Source organism: Triplophysa dalaica, chromosome 9 (assembly GCF_015846415.1).
Source record: "Triplophysa dalaica isolate WHDGS20190420 chromosome 9, ASM1584641v1, whole genome shotgun sequence".
Classification (NCBI taxonomy): domain Eukaryota; kingdom Metazoa; phylum Chordata; class Actinopteri; order Cypriniformes; family Nemacheilidae; genus Triplophysa; species Triplophysa dalaica.
The window spans coordinates 19,698,503-19,722,105 of record NC_079550.1 but is presented as its reverse complement, the minus strand read 5'-3'; the positions used below and the strand labels follow the sequence as shown (position 1 = coordinate 19,722,105).

The 23,603-nt window shown below is 38.6% G+C and overlaps 1 protein-coding gene, 2 long non-coding RNA genes and 1 pseudogene across 3 annotated transcripts; all 4 read right to left on the bottom strand.

Annotated features, from left to right (window-relative positions):
* Nucleotides 1–179: 179 nt before the first annotated feature.
* Nucleotides 180–3,310, bottom strand: LOC130428237 (uncharacterized). Its single transcript, XR_008907394.1, has 4 exons — nt 3,212–3,310; nt 2,037–2,105; nt 1,764–1,782; nt 180–1,659 (listed from the first exon to the last, which is right to left on the bottom strand). It is a non-coding gene; the product is annotated as an uncharacterized LOC130428237 (long non-coding RNA).
* Nucleotides 3,311–3,421: 111 nt separating this feature from the next.
* Nucleotides 3,422–5,927, bottom strand: LOC130428207 (sialoadhesin-like). The gene is made up of 7 exons (XM_056756059.1): nt 5,779–5,927; nt 4,863–5,246; nt 4,461–4,757; nt 3,938–4,231; nt 3,812–3,859; nt 3,599–3,734; nt 3,422–3,461 (listed from the first exon to the last, which is right to left on the bottom strand). Exons 1-7 carry the CDS (start codon nt 5,813–5,815, stop codon nt 3,422–3,424), a joined length of 1,236 nt encoding a protein of 411 aa, XP_056612037.1. The 5' UTR covers nt 5,816–5,927.
* Nucleotides 5,928–15,878: 9,951 nt separating this feature from the next.
* LOC130428238 (uncharacterized) lies at nt 15,879–16,821 on the bottom strand. Its single transcript, XR_008907395.1, has 3 exons — nt 16,748–16,821; nt 16,472–16,490; nt 15,879–16,354 (listed from the first exon to the last, which is right to left on the bottom strand). It is a non-coding gene; the product is annotated as an uncharacterized LOC130428238 (long non-coding RNA).
* A 1,042-nt stretch (nt 16,822–17,863) lies between these two features.
* On the bottom strand, nt 17,864–21,190 carry LOC130428205 (sialoadhesin-like; annotated as a pseudogene).
* Between the last annotated feature and the right edge of the window lie 2,413 nt (nt 21,191–23,603).

Here is a 23,603-nt window from a genome sequence, read left to right as displayed (position 1 = left end):
ATGGAGACAACCACAAACAAACTGAGAGGTAAGTTAACTAAAGGTATTTATTCGTTGCTGGTTTTCATAAAGAATGGTCTAAACAAATAATAAAAATAACAAAATGAATGTTCAACAAACAAATATTAGTTGAACCATGAAAGAAAAAGAAAAACTGTGATGAGCAGCAAACCTCACTGACACTAATCAATGTCCTCCAAGTCGTGATTTGACTCTGCCAGTCTTGTAGCAGACCTAGCCTCTCGCATGGGTTTCCTCTGCACCATACCATGCCTGTTTAAAACACCTAGGCTTCCAGACAAATCTGAGATGGATTAAACCATTCTAGGGGATGAGTATCTCCCATCATACACCCTCTTGCTGTAACCAATGGTATGGTCCAACATAAGGTAAGTTCAAGTTAATCACACTCTCCTGATGACGTAATTTAACAGTCACGGCATCACAGTATTGTGTTGCACGAATATCAATATACTTCTCTTATGTAATGTACAGGAACACTTAATTTGAATGTACAAAACTGTAAACTTTAGTCAGGCTTATAAAATGTCCAATGAACATCTGTTTATTTACACAGTCAAAATGTCTTGGGAGAATAGGAGAAACACATGCTTTCCCTCTATTCTGAAAAATAAACCCTAAAACCTTTAATAAAGGAGTAAACTGTGCAAAAATAAGTCATAATGTAGTGTTTTCGTCCATAAAAATTATAAAATAGTTAAAATATGAAAATGAATGAGTTAAACTAATCAACGAGGTAAATACACATGGACACAAGTCCCAGAAACCGCAGACACACTCCTCTGTTTCAAACATATAGAAAATATAGAAATATAGAAAAGAGTCACACCCTTCAAAAAATAATCTACATTTGTTGCTTTGCAGCCTGAAATGAAGATGACCACAGTTTTTATTTTAATAAGCTCTATTTACTCAGTGCAATTTATAACATCCAGACAGAGAAATAAAACCAACATGTTAAAAAAATCGGAATCACTAGGGGAAAAAGGATTATCCCTTGAAATAATGAGTTGTAAACTCAATAAGGTCTTACAAAACGGCAGACAAAGCCGGCTGAATTTTACCTGGATGCACAATACATACTGTAAACATAAGGTACAGATTGTAAACATTATGCAGATTATTTAACTTTTTTTTTATTTAATCCATTTTTCACAAAAAGCTTTATTCATGTACTTGCTCCAGTATCACTCTTATCTTGACAAGTCTGAATGTCCTCTTTGCCTATGCATATACATTATGATATACATGTTTTTTCATAGATTATATATCTGGTTTAAATTACTGCCTGGTGTGGTTCAAAGAGCAAGGGTTGGATTTAAATTGGATGTTAAATTTCCTTATTAGACATAAATTCAGACGGAAATTTAAAAAAACGATTGTTTTATCAATAATGATTGACTATACTTAAAAACCAGACACATCCAGCAAAAAAAATGCGAAAAGATTCATACAAAATGACAATAAGCATAATGTGCGTGAAATAAAATATTGATGCTAATATTTACTTTCCTTGGAAATATTTTTTTAACGTATCCTGTATAAAGCACATTTAAGAAATATGATGCATTTTCATCAGATGTTGCCGTAAACGTTGAGGTCTTCAATATTAGTATAATAATCTTCATAATCTTCAATCTGTAAGGAATGTTTTAAGAGTAAACAGAGACACAGAGGTCAACGTATATCAGACACCATATGAAGTTTGAGTGTGAAGTAATGGTGATCAGATATTTACTTACAGAGCAGGATTTCCGTTGACTAAGATGTGAAATGCATAGGAGAGAAATAAAAAGGAAGTTAACAGATTAAAGTTAAATAAGTATTTATCAGCCTATCTAATTATCATACAATTTAATTCAAATTCTGACAGATGGAAGAAAAACATATCAAAGTAAACAAGAATGTTTAAGTATATTCATTAAACTCTTACCGTCATTTTGACATATACTTTGATCTATATACCGTACAAAACATATTTTATACAAACAAATGACATTTTGAATGCTCAATACCTCTTTGGTGATGGCATATGAGGTTTAGAGAAAGTCTTTTTGGCTGATTCTGAATACACATCTTCTGACCTGTGAACAGATGGTTTTATCAGAGAAACGCTTGGATACCACAACCAGAAAAGTACAATGTTGTGAGTTTAACTGAACAGACTTTGATTAATACTTTATTTGTGTCCTGATGCATTGACTATAGATTATATCAGACGACCGAGTAATACCATGAACCATATAGTTTCAAAATATTAACAATTAAAACAGAATTTATTTAGTGCAAATGTGGTGCAGTTTACGTATATGTTGGAACATCTACAGTATTTTCTTTAGTCTAGCAAGACAAAAATCTGGTCCATTTATGTTGTTTTAGGTCATAAGGTTGCCGAGCCTAAAAAGCAGACGCAAGCCATGTTCTGCGAGTCTTAATGTAGCCATCGTGATGCACACATAGACACATAAGTTAAAATTCACACATAGCTAAAAACATAGCAGAAGTGATGCTTTCTGTGTCACAAATAAGATATTGTTCAGCCATAAGCACACTACATATGTTTATACGATTGCGTACATTCCTGGAGAGTATCAAGGTATCAAGTATCTAGATGTTCATCAGTTAACTCATTTTATGTCAAAATTAAATAAGGGGAGAATGAAAAATAGGGGAAAGGATAAAAAACTGATTGCATTAAAACTGTTACGTTGAAATAATAGTATGTTGATATTATTAAAAGGATTTTGTAGTGATGAATATCATCAAAAACAACACCAAATAGACACATAGAGTATGGTACTGTGAGTAATAGACTCAATTGTAAGCAGTCATTTACTCAGACATCAATAGACACGAATGGAACATCGGCGGTTGCTATTGACATCAGCATTTCCATTTCTGCTGACTTTTGATGCTGTCACATAGAGCTTCTAAAGTGACAAATGTTGCTTGCACAAAAAATGTGTGATGTTGTGGGCATGAAGTTGTATTAAGACAAACATCTTGAATATAATTCTTAAATACATTAAAAACACCAGATCAAGAAAACTAAAAAGATTTCGAAATTCACATTCACCAGTATCAACATAACACATAAACACTTTTTAAATGTGTACAAAGCCAATGTGTAAGTCTGAAGTGGTCTAGTTTGAAAGTTAAAAATAGATGATGAAAAATAGGTTATGCATACCTCTGTTCTTGCATATCATCAGGTGGCGGCCTACAAATAATAATATTGACAAGTTAAAAATACTAATAGCAAAAACATAATTTCCCAATTGTTTATTTTTCACATTTCCCTATCTCTGGAGAAGAATAAATACTTATCAAATGTTTACCAAACTAATGTATAGGTATAAAGTGGTCTAGTTTGAAAGTAGAAAATAAATGATAAAAAATATTATGCATACCTCTGTTCTTGCATATCATCAGGTGGCGGCCTACAAATAATAATATTGACAATATTTTTTGACAACATTTTTTTTTCAAATACTGATAGCAAAAACATAATTTCACATAATTATTTTTCCCATATCCCCATCTCTGGAGAAGAATAAACACGATGTAACACACATACCTGTGACGTCTCTTGTATGTACAGACTCCAGCAAGTGTGCACATGAGAAGCAAGATAACTGATGAGGGGACTATGATGTAAAGCCCAGTGGTCTTCCAGTCAAAGGTCATCACTTCAGCCTCACCCTGGAAAAGGGCTTAAAGGATGTAGCATGTCAAACATTGGTCACTATAATGTATGTGAATAGCTTCAAGACAAATACAACACATATACTTGGATTCTGGACAGGAATCGCTGGTTTTGGAGGCTCTGTAGAAGAATCTGTAAATGAGAAAACTACATACATGATGACACACAGAGACGACTCAGAAATCAGGCATGTATTTTTGAATCACTCACGTTGTACATGTAAAGTAATAGATGTTTCAATGGGTTTCCCCGAAATATTTGCAGTGCATTTCAACATCTTTCCATGGTGTTCTTTGGTACTAACAAAGGTTATGGTGGAAGAGGTGGCTGATTTGAGCTCTGAAAGTTTTTTGTTACTGTTTGAGACCTCCATGTTCTTATAGTTCCATGATATGGTTGGAGGATTCTTCAGGCAGGAATGGTCGATGGTACATGTGAACTTCTTTGAAACGCCCTCTATGACATCTGCACGGTCAGGCTCAATGGCTATTTTAGTATGGATACCTGAAATAAAAATGGATAATTATCAGTAAAAACAGAGTTTCTTGTTTGTCATGCCCTAAGAGCAAAACATATACAGAGGAAAAACCTCCAGACTAAGATTTTTATTATTCATGCATGAAAGAGATGAATATAAATTCAATTTTTACTTATTTTAAGTTTGACAAAAAATTAAAAGTTCTGTTTTGTCAACATTCTGAAACTGAAACACCCAGATGAAACAAAAGCATACATTTTGCACTTCGTGATTTTGTAGCTCTTGCTGTTTTGCCTCCATAATGTGTCACTATACACTCGATATCCGAGTGCTCAGCCTTCACGACACCCGTGCGTGTCAGAGTGATTTTCCATTGTCCATTTCCAATCTTCGGATGATCTGTTTGATCTGTTTTATCAGATCCTTCTATTCCCTTCAGAATGATGTTTGGTTTGCTGTACGGACAGGTGTGATAGGTTTCACATGTCACTGTTATGGTGTCACCGGTCATTGCGCCTCCATGAACATTGATGGTGGGCTTCTGTGGGCTTTCTACAATAAGCAGAAAAGTTACACTTATAAAACCTAGTTATATGAAATCAAGAATAATAAAACATATAAAAACTTGTGAACACAATAAAGACATTTGAACTATACCGTCCACAAGAATCGTGGATGTGACATCATAAAACTTGTATGTGCGCCATCCAATACTGTCTGGGTCAATCCATGGATATAATTTCTCTCCATGGTGGGACTGATCCAGATGTTTAATGACAAGACTGCAGTCTCTATTTGAAGGTTTACCATATAAAGCAGTTCTTCCTTTGAAATTGTCAATTACATTAGATGGATATTTGGGATCATAAACTATAGGGTAGCCTTTAGAGACCCACTGATACCACACAACTCTGTTTGGGTTGGTGGGTGGATACGATGTGTAGGAGAAAGAACATGGTATAACCAGACATGAACCTTTGAGACCATGAATTTCCTTTGGCATCCTCACTTCCCATGCCAAAGTCTCATATAGGAGAAATCCTGTGAGAAAAAGTTACGAGAATAATTTTGTTGTTAAACCTGACATTTTAATTTTTTGGTTTTATAGGTCATGCCAATTAAATAAACCCAATGTGTAATGTAACACAATTTTCTCCCTTCCTGTTTGCATAGTACAGTCAGTTCTTAGGAATTCGCCCCTTCTCAATAGATTTGTTCAAGTTCAAGTGACTGCAGTAAACATATATACGGCTTCACGGCTACAAACATGCACACACACACACACACACACACACCTACACGCGCACACACACACACACACACACACACACACACACACACACACACACACACACACATGGATGCACACACTTCCTTAAATTGTAATGGAGATAATAAGCAGAATCTATTTTAACATAAATGTTCACTCAGTAGCCCAACCTGTCAAAATGTATCTTTTCAAACTCAATTTATTTGTCATTTGATCTATTAGTAGCCAACATATTGCATGAATACATACATGTAAACATTTTCAAAGAAAGAAAACATGTATAAATCAAAAGGGATACTGTACCTTGGAAAATAAGACGAAGTAACAGCTTCACTTTCATTCCTGGATCACAATGTTTGCTTATATGTGAAAACGGGACTTAAATCCTACAAATACTCCAAATGTGTGCAGAACCGCAGTACATAATGTCCTGACTTAAACCAGTTCATCAGTTTTTCATAAGTCTTCCCCATTTCACTGGGCACTGCCCCGTGACTAATAGAAACTAAGAAGTGAAAACGGCAGTTGAACAGATAAAAAAGTTGTATTAATATATTTCCTTCAAACAAAACAATAAAAGAGGGAAACAACGACCAAAGATTCAATTTATAATAATTGAATATTAAAAGTAACAATACATTAAATATTATTTCACCTTTTCTGCAGCCTGGATAAAACAATAGGATTGGATGAGAACAGGAGATAACAAATAAACAAAACTGTGAATTGACTAATGCTTTATCTCTAAAGAGAGAATATATGTTTTTTAAATTCAATGTTGCTCTGATGTCTACATACTATGCTCCAAGTTAGAAATATATATTTCCTGTTTCTTTTGCGGTTTCTCACTCATGACAACAAGGTTTGTCATAATACATTATAGGCTACAAGTATACAGGCGTGGGCCGTTATTTGCTTTGAAAAGTGGTGGGGAAAGAGATGACAAAAAAAATACTTAAATTAATTGTTCCTATAATAACTTGTTGGGAATATTTATCATATATAATGGACGGTCCATTGGCTGCTCCGCTTATCTACTCCAGCTCTCACAGTATGTGGTTCCCACACTATCATTTGGGGAAGGTCACTTGGCTGTTGTGGTGCATTACAGTTATAAACAGTTTATTCCTATGACTAAAATCTCACTTGTTCATTGGTTTACGCTTTTTGTGATTGGAAACTGGATGCAAAAGCAAGCGCTGGGAGTGCATATGATGCACGCGTGTTTATACTGGACGTGCGTTTCTGAAGTCGAGGCACTCTTTCTTTTGCAAATTGAATGTACGAGTGTGAGCAATAGAAGGTGTGCAAGTGGCGCATTCTGCGTTTTACACACGTTTCGATGTTAATGGCCCCTAAACAATACATACCTTCTTCCGCAAGCATCATTATTTCTACCAAAATGTGGTGGGTAATACCACGTATCCCACCCACAAAATACGCCTATGATACAGGTGTATTTAGAAAGGGGGAAATTTCATAAACATCTCACCCTCGAGGCCGCAAAGCTTTTTCATGAGGAATTCTGTAGAAAGTTAAAGAGCCCCATGTCAGTTTAAACTCAAAAGTGAATACAGCCAATAGGAATTCAGAATGTAGAACTACCCTTTTCAAGGGAAGTTTATTCAAGTGTGCTATAAGTATACTTCTTTTAAACTTAAAATAGAAAAGTATGCCTTCAGTCTACTTCTTATGTACTTCTCAGAAATATACTTAAATGTACTCTGAAGTATAGTTGATTTTAGTGAGTGAGAAGTTTATGTATATTTGGCCTGTACTTAATCTTTTGTCTTCTAAGTATACTTGGCATGTACTGTACTTGTGTCTATTCTTTTGGTAACAGACTGGTGTGAATTCACAAATGTGACAAAAGTTAACAACAACCATATGATTATAAGTTTATGCCGTGAACCTCCCATACTTTTAAGAATTAAGCCAAGTAGAGGCGCAGTGCGCTGGACACAACATGTTAGAAGTTGGGTCTTTCTCCCCAGAGGGGAGCGCCTGCAGGTTCACAACCTGGTCCTGGAAGGGATTGGTGGGAACCTTGGGACCACTACAACCCGACAGCTCACAGCAGCCCGGGGAAGCACGGCCGTCATCTCTGTGTTGGCTCCTCTTGGGCTTGACCGCCTGGAGGCGGGAACTCCAAGGGGGTTTGCATAAGACAGGAGCATGCCGCGAACTGCATACACCACGTCTGGTGAGCTCCACGTGCATCTCTGGGTCAGCTGCAAGCGTTCGGTGAGGGCAGGGCCACTACAACCTGACGCTCGCGGTAGCCCAGGGAAGCAAGGCCGTCATCTCTGTGTTGCCTCCAAAGGGCTTCGCATCCGATGACCGGAGGAAGCTGTCAGATGTTTTGACAGAGCACGTCTGGAATTGGTCCAACACAGAGATTGCAAGTATCCCTTTCTAAAGAGTAGCTGAGTTAAGAGCGTGCCTCTTTGTTAAATATGATTTTATTGGTTTTCAGACATGTTTTACCTGCCTCGCGGCCATGCCCTATCTCTCTCTCTCTCTCTCACTCTCCTCTCTCTGCGCTTCCTAGCGCGTTTGTGTTTCATGTACTTGTTTGTCGTCATTATGTTTACCATGTAGAGTAGAGTTTAATAAAAAACCATAAAGGCATTTGTGATTGGTTCTCTGTGTTCACGCTCAGAAACTTGGTCACTTAAACTCTGTTTCGATCTATGCTACCTCTGCTCTATATTCTGTTTGGTAAAGTCACGTAACTTATGGTCATCAGATAATGTTAGTGTACAAATCATTGATGCATTTGCTGGACGAATACATATAGGATTATTATCACAATACTGCTAATCAGAATTGTAAAATATGTATGTGTAATGACGATTATTATACATATTTTCCTTTGAGCTAAACTAATTCCTTGACTGAAATTGACGTTTTAAATAACTGATTTCATGGATGTGATCTTGATAGATCTGGTGGACCATCATATTTGGTGAGTGTAATAAGATTCATTAAAAGGAAGGAAGGAGGCGGGAACCGGCAGACATTAAACACAAAGTTTTATTATAAAAAATAACAGCCGGCGGCCCCTCACGGACGAAATAACATAAATAACAAATATAAATATAAATACAAATACAAACGTAAAACATGTTCGGGCCCGGTCCTCTCTCTTCGACGGTCCGGTCGCTCGTTCCTTTTATATGCTCTCTATCTCCTACGTGATTCGAGCCCGGTGTGCGCCCAGCTGGCGCTCATTCACAATTATTCACCGGACTCGAACCACGGCCTTGCCCCGCCTACTCCACTACAGTGAGTTAAACTCATACTTATTTTAACATGCAGCTAAAATCGCTTCATGGGGAACGGTCAGACGAGGCGAGGTGCGAATGGTCCGCGAGCCAGTGGCTGACGGATTAACGCTCACATTAATCCTCACAACACCCTCGCTGCTCACCTCAGATGATGGCACGGCCGTAGGAAGCAGTGGAGTTGGCGGCTGCATCCCGTGGGAACACAGCTGCCCGTGATGCAACGTCTGAATCATACACCGTCCGCAGTGCGGGTTGAACTGATCCACAACGGCTGCCCCACCGTGATGGAAGCCCAACACCTGGGGCAGCCATTGTGTCCTTCCCTGTGAGAAAGTATTGGCGCTCAAAAGGGCCTGCTCTTTTTGATCTGTAGCTCGCTGTCAAGAAGCCCAGGAGAAGTCCGCACTCCGGAGGGGAAGTCCGCCGCCGACTGGGAAGAGTGCCCTCGCCGAAGGAGAATCCATAGGGAGAAGTCCGCTGCTCTGCGCCGTAAGTCCAGTAGGAGAGAATCTCGAAGAGATAAACTCGACACCATACGCAGAGTAGGTTCCGAAGAACAAAGGATTTGTGAATGACTGCCGCCATCTTCCTATTATACCCTTATGTACGGGGCGAAGACTGGCGAGGGCGGGCCATTCGCCAAAGCCCATTGGCATTTTAAATTTATCTGGGAGATGATAGAACGAACACAACGTTGAGAGACCGACTGAAGGGGAACTTGATAGAACAAAATTAATTGACATTCAGTTGAACATTTTCATGTGTTCTTTTTTAAACAAATTCATATTTAAAAGTACTTAGCAACCACAGAGCACAAACATTTTTCCTTTTCCAGACCTTTAAATATTTAAACCGCGTATACCAAGCACAGTATGCAGCAATTGGATGTTCACCCTCTTTTCTCCATTTTTTTCAGTATCCCTCTATTAAATTCTTCCACTTCACTGAAATAGAAAATGGAGAGCACAATCACTGCTGGGTTAACGCTTCCAAACATTGGACATTGTGTAAAAAAAGGCGTAATTTTCCGTCCTTCTTCCCCACAAAGAAAAATGCCAGCTCCGGCCGGGGAGGTAGATGGTCGGATGATCACTGCATCTAGGGACTCCTCAATGTCTCAAGGTCTTCATCTCCTCTCGTTCGGGAGAGGATAGGGACCGTTACCAGACAGTAATTTCACAGCGCAGTCATAAGAACGGTGAGGTTTTAGGGAGCTGGTGCTTACTGAATACCTGTTTGAGATAGTGGTAATGGATAGGGACTCGGGACAGGTCTAAGGACTCAGGGGACTCGAGAGCAGGGTCAGGGTATTCTAGGGTGAGACAAGACAGGTGGCATGCGGGACTCCAACTGGAGACAGTGCCCGAGGAGCAATCTAGCTGTGGATTATATTTGAGAAGCCAGGGATAACTGGGAACTTTGGGGATTGTATCAAGTGGAGCTGTAGCTCTTCCTGGTGTCGCTGGATGGACAATTTGTGAGGACCGGAAAGAAGGGTTATTCTTCCAGAACCCGAGGCCCTGCCATCCACGACAGTAATGGAAAAGGGGGTGAGAGATGGTCCGAGGAGATATTGTGTCTTTCGGCTAGAGAGAGATTGACAAAGATTCCAGCAGCCCCTGAATCCACTAAGGTCTTCAGTTGGAGTTGGCTGTTATCCGAGAAGAGTGTGACAAGAAGGTACAGTCCTGGATTGGAAGGAGGATTCCCCTGGGTTATTAACGTAACAGTCCTCCCTTGTCTGTATGAGAGCGTGCGATTCCAGAGAGTTCAGGGCAACCTGAGCGGAAATGTCCCAGAAGGAAACAGTATAGGAAACATCGCTCCCTCATATGGCGGTCTTGATCAGATGAGGAAAGACGAGATCCACCCAAGTTAGGCCGATCAAAGAGGTAATGTCGGCCAGCAGTTGTGAGTGTTTGGCATTCAGAACTTCCTGTTTGGCGAGCGCCACATCGTGGCGTTGAACGGAGTTCTCATGTTGAGCGATTGTAGGTAAGAGATCATAAGTGGTGGGCGTCTCTGGGTCCATGACGTATGACTCTGTGTTTCTGTTAGAAGCAGGGCTCGAACTCGGGTCTGCGATGTATGAGACTTCTTATGCTTCGTGGAACCACAGGGGAAGAGATGAACCCAGCAAAGAGAGACGCACTCAAGAGGACACAAGCACCGCCTCCGCTCCGTCAATAAAACCGCCCGCGTTTTCCCGTTTACCGCATGTAAAAAAATGAAAATGAACTGGACAAGAGTGTCCCGTACCTTCTGAAATGTTATAATTATTTATTTAATTAATATTCCATTCCATTCCATTTTCTACCGCTTATCCGAACTACCTCGGGTCACGGGGAGCCTGCGCCTATCTCAGGAGTCATCGGGCATCAAGGCAGGATACACCCTGGATGGAGAGCCAACCCATCGCAGGGCTTAATTAATATTATTTTACGTATTGTATTGCCAATTAAAGTACTAATATTTAAAACCATGACATGTTAATGTCAAAAAGTAAATTGCAGGTTTAATACTGTTCCCAAAAATTATAAAAGTGTTTCTTCAACCACAAACTGGTTTCCTGTTAGTAAACGGCGTCCTCAGTACTCTGTAGCTGACACGTGTCGTTAGAAGTGTGTTTGAACTTTAAATGCAGAATACACGCAAGAGACCCAGTTCTCAAGTGTGGGAACACTTCAGTCTCGACAATCGTAATAAAGTGTCATGTTGATATGCAAGCAAACTTTGTCTTATTCCATTAATACATCCTCAATGCATCGTCATGTATGCTCCAAACATTCAGATGCTCTGGGCAATGATAGTCGAACAACAGAACACCAGTCTGCACCATCTGGGGATAGGGTAAAATAAATGTTATAATAAATAAATGTCCTTTGGGACAGTAAAAACAATCTATTTCCTTCAACATATGAGCAATAAAGTAATTAAAATAAAAAAGTCACCCGTTTTGAGATTAGATTTTCATATTCTATTCCATTTTTATGTGTTGCAATAGATTACACTATTTAGTTTTAGTATACACTAGTTTGGTGGGTTAATCTATTGTATTTAAGGTTTACAGGCTGTGTTGGATGTAAGGTCAACACCAACCAAACACTTTAATATTTTGTCCACTTTCACTTTCACTTTATTTTTATTATTAAATTATAAATGATTATATATTCTTATTAAATTATTGTTGTTTATTATATATATACATTACAGTATATATACTTCATATATACTGTATATGAAGAGTTTGGTTCCAAACGTTTTTTTTAACATGTTTTCTGTTTTTTTATGTTTTTTATGTTTTATGTTAGACACCAAGCGTAGTTTAATTGCTATTAAGTGGAAGGCATCATAATAAACAATTTTTTTAAAGAAAATAAAAAACATACATTTGAAAAATATAATTTTGGAAGTCTTTATATATATTTAATTATTATTCATGTTACTTATATTAAGAACTGTATGTGCTTATTTTTCTTCGTTACTTTGAGTTGTGAGGCAATATATTATTAAATGATATGTTAAATATACAAATAAAATGTATAATAAAATTTAAATGAACAAAACATCTGAGTGACAGTTGTTGTAGGAATTCTTATTGACCACCAGCAGGCGAAGTAGAGCACCGTGTCAAAAGTTTCGAAGCACCGATGCAGTTTGTTGAAAAAGCCTCACGGATTCAGAAGCTTCATTCGGCACATCCCTACTAACTACACTTAAACAAAACTAAAATTAACTTTTGACAGTTACCACAAAGTAGACTAGACTAGACTAGACTACACTAGACTAACAAAGCACAAGAATTCATCATACAAATGACAATGAACCAGCACAGTACAGAAAACACAGGGGCATTATAAAGTGATCAAATCAAGAGGTCAACAGGTGCAGGGCATGAAATCTTTCAGAATCCTACAAGGGGTGTGTAGCAGGGGGGCGTGGTTTAATGACGTCTGCACCAGGGAGGAGAGACACGGGAAAGAGAGAGAGAGAGAGAGAGAGAGACGGACTGGGAGACCTGAAGCTGATCGAAACCCCGTATTGAAACCAGGAAGTGATCCTTACGGACTGTATGCTGAAGAAGCTGAACAGAACTGTTGTTTGAGCATCAGTCTAGAACTCGGGTTGATTCAGGCAGGAAAGGTCTCTAACTTTCACTCTTAAAATAAAGCAAAGAGCCCAAATTCACACGAGAAAGCGCTTTGTTCTCGTGAAAGGCTTTAGTGTCGTGCAGGTGATCATGAGAGGGCTTGTGGAAAAGTCTTGACTTGACAATGTGCCACAAAGGCTGAGTTCACCGATTGACATATACAAAGCAGGTTCATGTACTCAAGGAATTATCATGATTGTTTATTTGACGCCGAAATGAGCTTTCTCCGCAGGGTGGCCGGGCGATGCCTTAGAGATAGGGTGAGAAGCTCGGTCACTCGGGAGGAGCTCAGAGTAGATCTGCTGCTCCTCCACATCGAGAGGGGCCAGGTGAGGTGGCTCGGGCATGTTTTCCGGATGCCCCCTGGACGCCTTCCCGGGAAGGTGTTCCGGGCATGTCCCACCGGGAGAAGACCCCGGGGAAGACCTAGGACACGCTGGAGGGACTATGTCTCCCGGCTGGCCTGGGAACGCCTCGGTGTCCCCCCGGAAGAGCTGGAGGAAGTGTCTAGGGAGAGGGAAGTCTGGGCATCCCTGCTTAGACTGCTGCCCCCGCGACCCGGCCCCGGATAAGCGGAAGAAGATGGATGGATGGATGGATGGATGGATGGTTTATTTGATCAGGGTAAGTGTTTATTTATACATTAGATGATAAATATCACAATGTGGTGATGGCTTTATATATATATGGTAACAAAAAAAATTCAACAGTATAAATATGAAGTAAAAGAGCGTGTGTGCATGTATGCGTATTTATATACATTGCTCTGCATAAATGAGAACACTCTCTTTGAAAAGTAAAATTTTAAACATCTCAATGAACGCAAAAAAACATTTCCAAAATGTTGACAAGACTGAGTTTAATACAACATCTGTTTAACTTATAACATGAAAGTAAGGTTAATAATAACTTCGAATACACATTTTTCAGTTTTACTCAAATTAGGGCGATGCAAAAATGAGTACACCCCACAACAAAACTACTAAATCTAGTCCTTTGTATGACCTCCATGATTTTTAATGACCGCACAAAGTCTTCTAGGCATGGAATGAACAAATTGGCTACATTTTGCCAGATCTATCTTTTTCCATTCTTCAAGAATGACCTCTTTTAGAGATTGAATGCTGGATTGAGAGTGATGCTCAGTTTGTCTCTTCAGAATTCCCCATAGGTGTTCAATTGGGTTCAGATCAGGAGACATACTTGGCCACTGAATCACTTTCCACCTGTTCTTCTTCAGAATTCCAACAGTGGCCTTAGATTTGTGTTTAGGATCATTGTCATGTTGGAAAAGTGCACGACGGGCAAGGAAGTGAAGGTAGCATCTTCTCTTTCAGTATAGAGCAGTTTATTTGTACTGCCATCAATGAAATGCAGCTCCCCGACACCAGCAGCACTCATGATGCCCCACATAAGGACACTGCCACCACCTGTAGGCACCATGCATTTTCCTTTGTATTCCTCACCTTTGTGACGCCTTACAGTTTTGAAGCCATCAGTTCCAAAAACCATCTCTTGGTCTCATAACTCCAGAGCATGGAGTCCCAGTAGTCTTCATCTTTGTCAGCATGGGCCCTGGCAAACACTAGGCGGGCTTTTTTGTGCATGGGCTTTAGGAGAGGCTTCTTTCATGGACGGTACCCATGCATGCCATTCCTCTGCAGTGTATGCCGTATTGTCACAGGCAATAGTCGCCCCAGTTTGGCTTTCTACTTTTCTAGATAACTGCAGTGAAATTGCATGTCAATTTTCTTCAACCCTTCTCATCAGAAGACGCTCCTGTCGAGGTTTTAACTTCCCGTGGACAACCTGGACGTCTCTGTGAGATGGTTGCATTTTAAACGTTTGTACCACTTTTGCTACAGTATTCTGACTGATAAGTAAAGCTTTGCTGGTCTTCTTGTGGCCTTCACTTTTCTTGTGTAAAGAAATTATTTTCTTTCTCAGGTCTTGTGACATTTCTCTTCCATGTGGTGACATTGCTGACAGCATGAAATGGGAAGGGGTTTTGTTTAATTAACACCCTTTTATAGTCAACTGTCACCTGTGTGATGAATATTTAGACTGACATGTGGTTGAATTCTTGTTAAATTAGACTTTTGTAGTCTAAAATTTAGCTTTGCTCCAGAGACTTTCAGTGGGGTGTACTCATTTTTGCATCATCCTAATTTGAGTTAAACTGAAAATGTTATTCTCCAAGTTATATTATTAACCTTACTTTCATGTTATGAGTTAAACGGATGTTATATATAAATATCCTCCTCCTACACAGTTTGTCCCCTCTGGAGGAACCAAAGTTGTTCTGCAATTGCATGCCTCTCAAGTATTATATAATAAAAACAATATAAAAAAGAAAGTCATAATGTTTATTTTTCTTAAAAACTACACATGTAATATTGACCCCATAACAATGGGTACACACACACACACACACACACACACACACACACACAGGAATGCAGCACAAAAGGCTAGCAGAATCCGTTGCCCTCCTTTGTTTAAAACATACTAATTTTATTGCTTTCTAAATTATTTCTGGTGATTTCTTATCTCTTTTTTATGTCCTGAAAGCATTTAGATGAGATGTGTACAGTGACAGTCATACAGCAGGTCACCAGATCTGTTGATGCGGTTTAACAGGTTATAAAAATCTGTTGCCCTCCTTTGTTTTATCATAAAGCTACTCTGATCCCTTCTCTGACTCCCTTGTAGTTATTTGCAGATACACTAGTTTTTCTTATGGAACAAGTAACTGTGTAACAATGTTTATGAAGCAAGGTACAGTCTTTTCACAAGGTCATAAGAGTGTGTCTTACACTGCAGGAAAATGCTTCACAAAACCATTTCAGGTCACTTTCCTACAACATGCATGTATACGTATTTTTTATCACCATTGTAGTACAACCTGCTCACAATCATAAGATAAAGGGAGACAACACAAACAGTTAAGCTGCCAACAAAGACATTTATTTAAAATCATTTTTTTCTATCACAAAATCATTTCCTAAAAATGTTTGTGTGTCAGCCAGAGAAACCACAGCCCATGCTCAACACCTGTAAGTTGCTTTGGATAAAAGCATCTGCTTAATGACTAAATGTAAATGTAACTGCATATCTACAAAAGCACATGTAAAACAAGCCCTCTCTGTGGCAACTTTGATAATGATATACTGTAAATAAAAAAATAGTTGTATTTAATATTTTTAATGTGCCACAAATAAAATGAAACTTAAAAATGCTGATGAAATTAAATATACAGTAGATATAGAAAAGAGTCACACCCTTCAAAACAGTTTTTGTGTTATATACTAAAATAGATTTTTGTTTTTTAACTTGTCCTGTATTAAGCACATTTAAGAAATATCATGCGTTTTCATCAGATGTTGCCATACGTGTTGAGGTCTTCAATATTGGTGTAATAATCTTCATAATCTTCAATCTGTAAGGAATGTTTTAAGAGAAAACAGAGACACAGAGGTCAACGCATATCAGACACCATTTGAAGTTTGAGTTTGAACCCACAGTGTGAAGTAATGGTGATCAGATATATACTTACAGAGCAGGATTTTCGTTGACTGAGATGTGAAATGCACAGGAGAGAAATAAAAAGGAAGTTAATAAATAATTTGAAAGATTAATTTTACAGTACAGTTAAATCAGTATTTATGGAGTTCAATTATCTTATTCAATGTCTGACAGATGGCACAAAAATTTACTAAAGGAAACTAGCATTGTTTTGTACATTCATTTAACTCTTACTTCCACTTTGACATGTACTTTTATCTTTATACTAAACATTACAAAAACAAATGACATTTTGAATGCTCAATACCTCTTTGGTGATGGCATATGAGGTTTAGAAAAAGTATTTTTGGCTGATTCTGAATACACATCTTTTGACCTGTGAACAGATGGTTTTATCAGATAAACGCTTAGATACCACAACCAGAAAAGTACAATGTTGTGAGTTTTAATGAACAGACTTTGATTAATACTTTATTTGTATCCTGATGCATTGACTATAGATTATATCAGACGACCGAGGAATACCATGAACCGTATAGTTTCAAAATATTAACAATTAAAACAGAAATAATCACATAGTGCAAATGTGGTGCAGTTTACGTAATTTTTAACAGTAACCGTATTTGCAGTTTCTACCCAGACATAAAGATCTGGTCCATTACTGTTGATTTAGAGCATGAAGTTTAAAGGCTGAAACGCAGATTCAAGCCATGTTCTACAAGTCTAAATGTAGCCATCTTGATGCACACACAGCATCATACGTTATAATTCACACATGCTAAAAACAAAGCAGAAGTGATGCTGTCTGCATCACAAATAAGATATATTTAAGTCATTAGCAAACTTCATATGTTTATTCCTGGAGCTTATCAAGGTGCTATAAAAGTTCATAATTTTACTTATTTTATGTCAAATGCAAGGAGGGGGTGAAAATAGGGGAAAATGACAAAATACTGATCAAATTAAAACCGTAATGTTGATACAATAGTAAGTTGATATCATTAAAAAGAGATTTGATAGTGCTGGATATCATCCAAAACAACACCAAATAGACACATAGAGTATGGTACTGTGAGTAATATACTCAATTGTAAGCAGTAATTTAGACATCATTAGGTAAGAAATATACATGGGTGGTTGCTATTAAAATCAGCATTTCCATTTCTGCTGACTTTTGATGCTGTCACATAGAGCTTCTAAAGTGACAAATGTTGCTTGCACAAAAAATGTGTGATGTTGTGGACATGAAGCTGTATTAAGACACACATCTTGAATATCATTCTTAAATACAATAAAAACACCAGATCTAGAAAACTAAAAAGATTTAGAAATTCACATTCACAAGTATCAAAATAACACATAAACACTTGTATCTGTCTGAAGTGGTCTAGTTTGAAAGTAGAAAATACATGATAAAAATAGGTCATGCATACCTCTGTTCTTGCATATCATCAGGTGGCCGCCTACAGAAATAATATTGACAAGTTAAAAATACTGATAGCAAAAACTTAGTTTCCCTTTTTTTTCACATATCCCTATCTCTGGAGAAGAATAAACACGATGTAACACACATACCTGTGACATCTCTTGTATGTACAGACTCCAGCAAGTGTGCACATGAGAAGCAAGATAACTGATGAGGGGACTATGATGTAAAGCCCAGTGGTCTTCCAGTCAAAGGTCATCACTTCAGCCTCACCCTGGGAAAGGGCTAAAAGGATGTAGCATGTCAAACATTGGTCATTATAATTTATGTGAATAGCTACAAGACAAATACAACACTTATACTTGGATTCTGGACAGGAATCGCTGGTTTTGGAGGATCTGTAGAAGAATCTGTAAAAGAGAAAACTACATACATGATGACACACACAGACGACTCACAAGTCAGGCATGTGTTTTTGAATCACTCACGTTGTACATGTAAAGTAATAGATGATTCAATGTTTTTCCCCGAAATGTTTGCACTGCATTTCAACATCTTGTCATGGTGTTCTTTGGTACTAACAAAGGTTATGGTGGAAGAGGTGGCTGATTTGAACTCTGAAAGTTTTTTGTTATTGTTTGAGACCTCCATGTTCTTATAGTTCCATGATATGGTTGGAGGATTCTTCAGGCAGGAATGGTCGATGGTACATGTGAACTTCTTTGAAACGCCCTCTATGACATCTGCACGGTCAGGCTCAATGGCAATTTTTGTATAGATACCTGAAATAAAAATGGATAAATATCAGTAAAAACAGAGATTCTTGTTTCTCATTCCGTAAGAGCAAAACATATACATAGGAAAAACCTCCATACTAAGATTTTCATTATACCTGCATGAAAGAGCTGAATATGATAAACCAATAAGCCCCAAGAAGCCGTGGGTTACAGTGCATTTTATTACAGCTAAGGGGCCTTGTTAGGCACGAGGCGAAGCAGAGGATTATAATAACCGTGGATTATAACACGGTTAATCCATATGCTTAGTAAAGTTTCATGAAGTAAAACACAGCAAATATTATGTAATTATTTTAATAGAAATATATTCTTCCACCAAACAAAGTAGTTCCTCAGAAACAGGTGTGGCTACAAAACTGCGGTTGCCAAGCAACACAGACGCAGCAAAGCACGAACAGACCACATAGTCTATTTATGAGTATTCACCTCATTTCTAGACTTTTCGATGTCTTCAATATCGCTTTTATTAATTAATATTAATAAAGTCGTCTTTGTTGTTGGTCTTATTTGTCTGTCATGTCAATATCTTCCCACCACTTATCCAAGCTTAGCCCACCAAATAAATCAAAATTCACAACAAAATCGGACATTTTGACAATTATTTGGCTGTACGTAGCAAGAGTGGCGCAGTGATGTAGGTAATGCGGTCAGCCGTTATATATATCGGGGTATTTTATAACGGCTTAGATCTCCGCTCAACCAATCAGAATCAAGGACCAGAACTGACCGTGTTATAAATTAAAATTTTACTCATCTTAAGTTTGAAAAAATATTTAAAGTTCTGTGTTGTCAACATTCTGAATCTGTAAAACCCAGAAAAAAAACAAAAGCAAACATAGATGCAATTCATAACGTTTATACTTACATTTTGCACTTTTTGATTTTGTAGCTCTTGCTGTTTTGCCTCCATAATGTGTCACTATACATTTGATATCTGAGTGCTCAGCTTTCATGACACCCGTGCGTGTCAGAGTGATTTTCCATTGACCTATTCCAAAAATGTCCTGTATTTTATCAGATCCTTCTATAACCTTCAGAGTGATGTTTGGTTTGCTGTACGGACAGGTGTGGTAGGTTTCACATGACACTGTTATGGTGTCACCGGTCATTGCGCCTCCACGAACATTGATGGTGGGCTTCTGTGGGCTTGCTACAATAAGCAGAAAAGTTACACTTATAAAACCTTGTTTTATGAAATCAAGAATAATAAAACATATAAAAACTTGTGAACACAATAAAGACATTTGAACTATACCGTCCACAAGAATCGTGGATGTGACATCATAAAACTTGTATGTGCGCCATCCAACACTGTCTGGGTCAATCCATGCATATAATTTCTCTCCATGGTGGGACTGATCTCGGTTTGTAATGACAAGACTGCAGTCTCTATTTGAATGGTTGCCATATAAAGCAGTTTTTCCTTTGAACTTGTCAATTACATAAGATGGATATTCGTGATCATAAACTATAGGGTAGCCTTTAGAGACCCACTGATACCACACAACTCTGTTTGGGTTGATGGGTGGATACGATAGGAGAAAGAACATGGTATAACCAGACATGAACCTTTGAGACCATGAATTTCCTTTGGCATCCTCACTTCCCATGCCAAAGTCTCATATAGGAGAAATCCTGTGAGAAAAAGTTATGAAAATAATTTTGTTGTTAGACCTGACATTTTAATTTTTTGGTTTTATAGGTCATGCCAATTAAATAAACCCAATGTTTAATGTAACACAATTTTCTCCCTTCCTGTTTGCATAGTACAGTCAGTTCTTAGGAGTTCGCCCCTTCTCAATAGATTTGTTCAAGTTCAAGTGACTGCAGTAAACATATATACGCCTCACGGCTACAAACATGCACACACACACACACACACACACACACACACACATGGATGCACACACTTCCTTAAACTGTAATGGAGATAATAAGCAGAATCTATTTTAACATTAATGTTTACTTAGTAGTCCAACCTGTCAAAATGTATCTTTTCAAACTCAATTTATTTGTCATTTGATCTATTAGTAGCCAACATATTGCATGAATACATACATGTAAACATTTTCAAAGAAAGAAAACATGTATAAATCAAAAGGGATACTGTACCTTGGAAAATCAGATGAAGTAACAGCTTTACTTTCATTCCTGGATTACAATGTTTGCTCATATGTGGAAACGGGACTTAGAAACTACAAATACACCAAATGTGTGCAGAACCGCAGCACATAATGTCCTGACTTAAACCAGTTCATCTGTTTTTCATAAGTCTTCCCCTTTTCACTGGGACCAGCCCCTTGAATAATATAAACTTAGAAGTGAAGATGACCAAGTTGATCAGATTAATAATACAATTTATTATAATTTACATAAAATGTAATATAATAAAATTAAATAAAAAGCATTATTTCACCCTTACCTTTTCCGCACCCTGGATAAAACAATAGGTTTGGATGAGAACAGGAGATAACAAATAAACTTGTGGTTTCTCACTCATATAATACATAACACATGAGTAATGAACCTTGTGGACCTGTTTTTGTGCTAGGGGGTGTGGTTATTGGCTTTAGGCCAGTCCCCATGAGCCTTTCTATTGGCGCGTCTCCGTCTGTGAATCAAAAGAGGGAGATTGAATTCAACGGAGGAAGAGGATATTTAAGAGACCTGATGCGCTCAGGGGCAGATCTCAATGTGGACGCTGTGTGTTGGTCGAGGCCAATTGGGTCTGTCTGGCAACAAAGCTTTTCTGTGGCTCAGTGGTTAGAGCGTGGGACTTGCAATGCAAAGGGCGTGGGTTTGATCCCAGGGGATTGCACATAGTTAGCAGCAAATGTATAGTACTATGCAATGTAAGTCGCTTTGGATAAAAGTCTGCCAAATGCATAAATGTAAATGTAAATGTAAATGTAAATGTATATGTAAATGAAGATACAGTAGCTAAACAGTTGGGCTTGTTCGAGTTTAGACAGATAATTGGACGATGTTATGAGCGCTGGCAACTTAGTCGTGTGGTTGCGAGCATACCAGGCTCTCGGACAGCTCACACGCTGATGAACCCATAGACACGTTATGACGCGCTGAGCAAGTTCAATGAAACATATATGGATTCACCTGGACTGTGACTGAACGCTGGTATGAGTTTTTGTGGACTTTAATCCTGTATACCAGTGACTTGCTGATATTATATACAATACTTTCATTAATTGTTTCTATAATAACTCGTTGGGAATATTTATCATTTATAGTGGACGTTCCGTCCATTGGCTGCTCCGCTTTTCGACTCCAGCTCTCACAGTATATGTGGTTCCCAGACTGTCATTTGGAGGAGGGGTCTTATGGAGCGGATCCGTGTTTTTCTGTGTTTTTAATAAGTTGCCCATGCATGAATTAGACACATGATATTGCAAAAAATTAAGTATCAGAACAAAAGATGCATTATATCAAAAGTGAATGCTCACCCTGACTTATTAATATCTGACTGCAATATCGTGGGCCGCACCTCTGGACCCTACTTGGTTTTTGCGCCATCTACCAAAATCGGAGTTAGGAGTGAAGCGTAATGAGTACCGAAAAAGTGCAACTAACACAGTGTTTCCACCCAATTCTAATAACTTTGTTTTTAAAACCTTATATTACACCTAAATACTACATTTCATGTAATTAAACCTTATGCTAAAAGCTGAATGTTAAGTAATTATTGTGACTAACTAGCATAATATAATAAGTAAAAAAATGATAAACAAGAAACGTCTCAGGTTACGACTGTAACCATTGTTCCCTGAGATAGGGAACGAGACACTGCGTCATGGAATGACTCTTTGGGGAACGCCATTAGCGTGACTTGTCTGAATCGCGTGTGAAACTAACTTTCGCTTTATAGTCGCATGATGATGACGTCACTGATGACGTCATGACCACCGTGACTATCGGAAGGCATAAAAAGGAAGCGGAAGCAGTGCAAACCAGCTTCTGCAAAAAATGAAGCAAATGCTCCAGTCATAAGGAGTATGGCAAAGAGACGCAGTGTCTCGTTCCCTATCTCAGGGAACAATGGTTACAGTCGTAACCTGAGACGTTCCCTTTCGAGGGAACTCAAGACTGCGTCATGGAATGACTCTTTGGGGAACAAAATACCCGCTACGCCATACGAGTTGTGGCTGTCTAAGTGTGAAGGTGTTATGCACATACTAAGACATAAGTACCTGAGAACCAGGTAAGGAAGAAAGATCAAGATTGTAATATCTTATGAATGTGTGCGTGGAAGACCAGCCCGCTGCATCACAAACATCCTGCATAGACGCACCTGACAGAAGGGCCTGCGAAGAGGCCATACTCCTTGTTGAATGTGCCTTGATTCTCAGAGGTGAAGGTAGTCCACGCACCTCATAAGCCAAGGAAATGGCCTCCACAATCCATCTACTAATGGTGTGCTTAGAGGCCGGCTGACCTCTACTATGAGGTCCAAAACAAACCAACAGTTGGTCCGATTTCCTCCATATGGAAGATCTTCTAACATACTCTCCCAGTGCCCTGACTGGGCATAACAAGTGTAGTCTCTGATCCTCTGCTGACTCATGAGGTGGAGCATGAAAGGCTTGTAAAACTAATGTTCTGGCCACATTGCTTGGCACCTTAGGTACATACCCTGGTCTAGGGTGCAGAATTGCTTTTATATTACCTGGAGAGAACTCCAGACATGGTGGAGAGACTGATAGAGCCTGAAGGTCGCCTACCCTCCTCAGAGAGGTAATACCGAGTAAAAAGGCTAATTTGAGGGACAAATACTTGTCTGAGCTACACTCAATAGGTTCATAAGGAGCTTGGGAAGCCCCTTCCAAAACCACAGCGAGGTCCCATGCTGGAACTCTAGCCTGAGGAGGCGGTCTCATCCTCAAGGTACCACGCAAAAACCGGGCAACCAAGGGGTGTCTCCCCAA

What these genes read in the sequence shown, in the direction of transcription:
- LOC130428207 (XM_056756059.1), bottom strand. Translation starts at nt 5,815, where the DNA reads ATGAAAGTGAAGCTGTTACTTCGTCTTATTTTCCAAG. An exon ending in ACTTCGTCTTATTTTCCAAG is followed by an intron (nt 5,247 to 5,778) that starts GTACAGTATCCC and finishes TTTTTCTCACAG; the next exon opens with GATTTCTCCTATATGAGACT. An exon ending in ACATACAAGAGACGTCACAG is followed by an intron (nt 3,462 to 3,598) that starts GTATGTGTGTTA and finishes TATTATTTGTAG; the next exon opens with GCCGCCACCTGATGATATGC.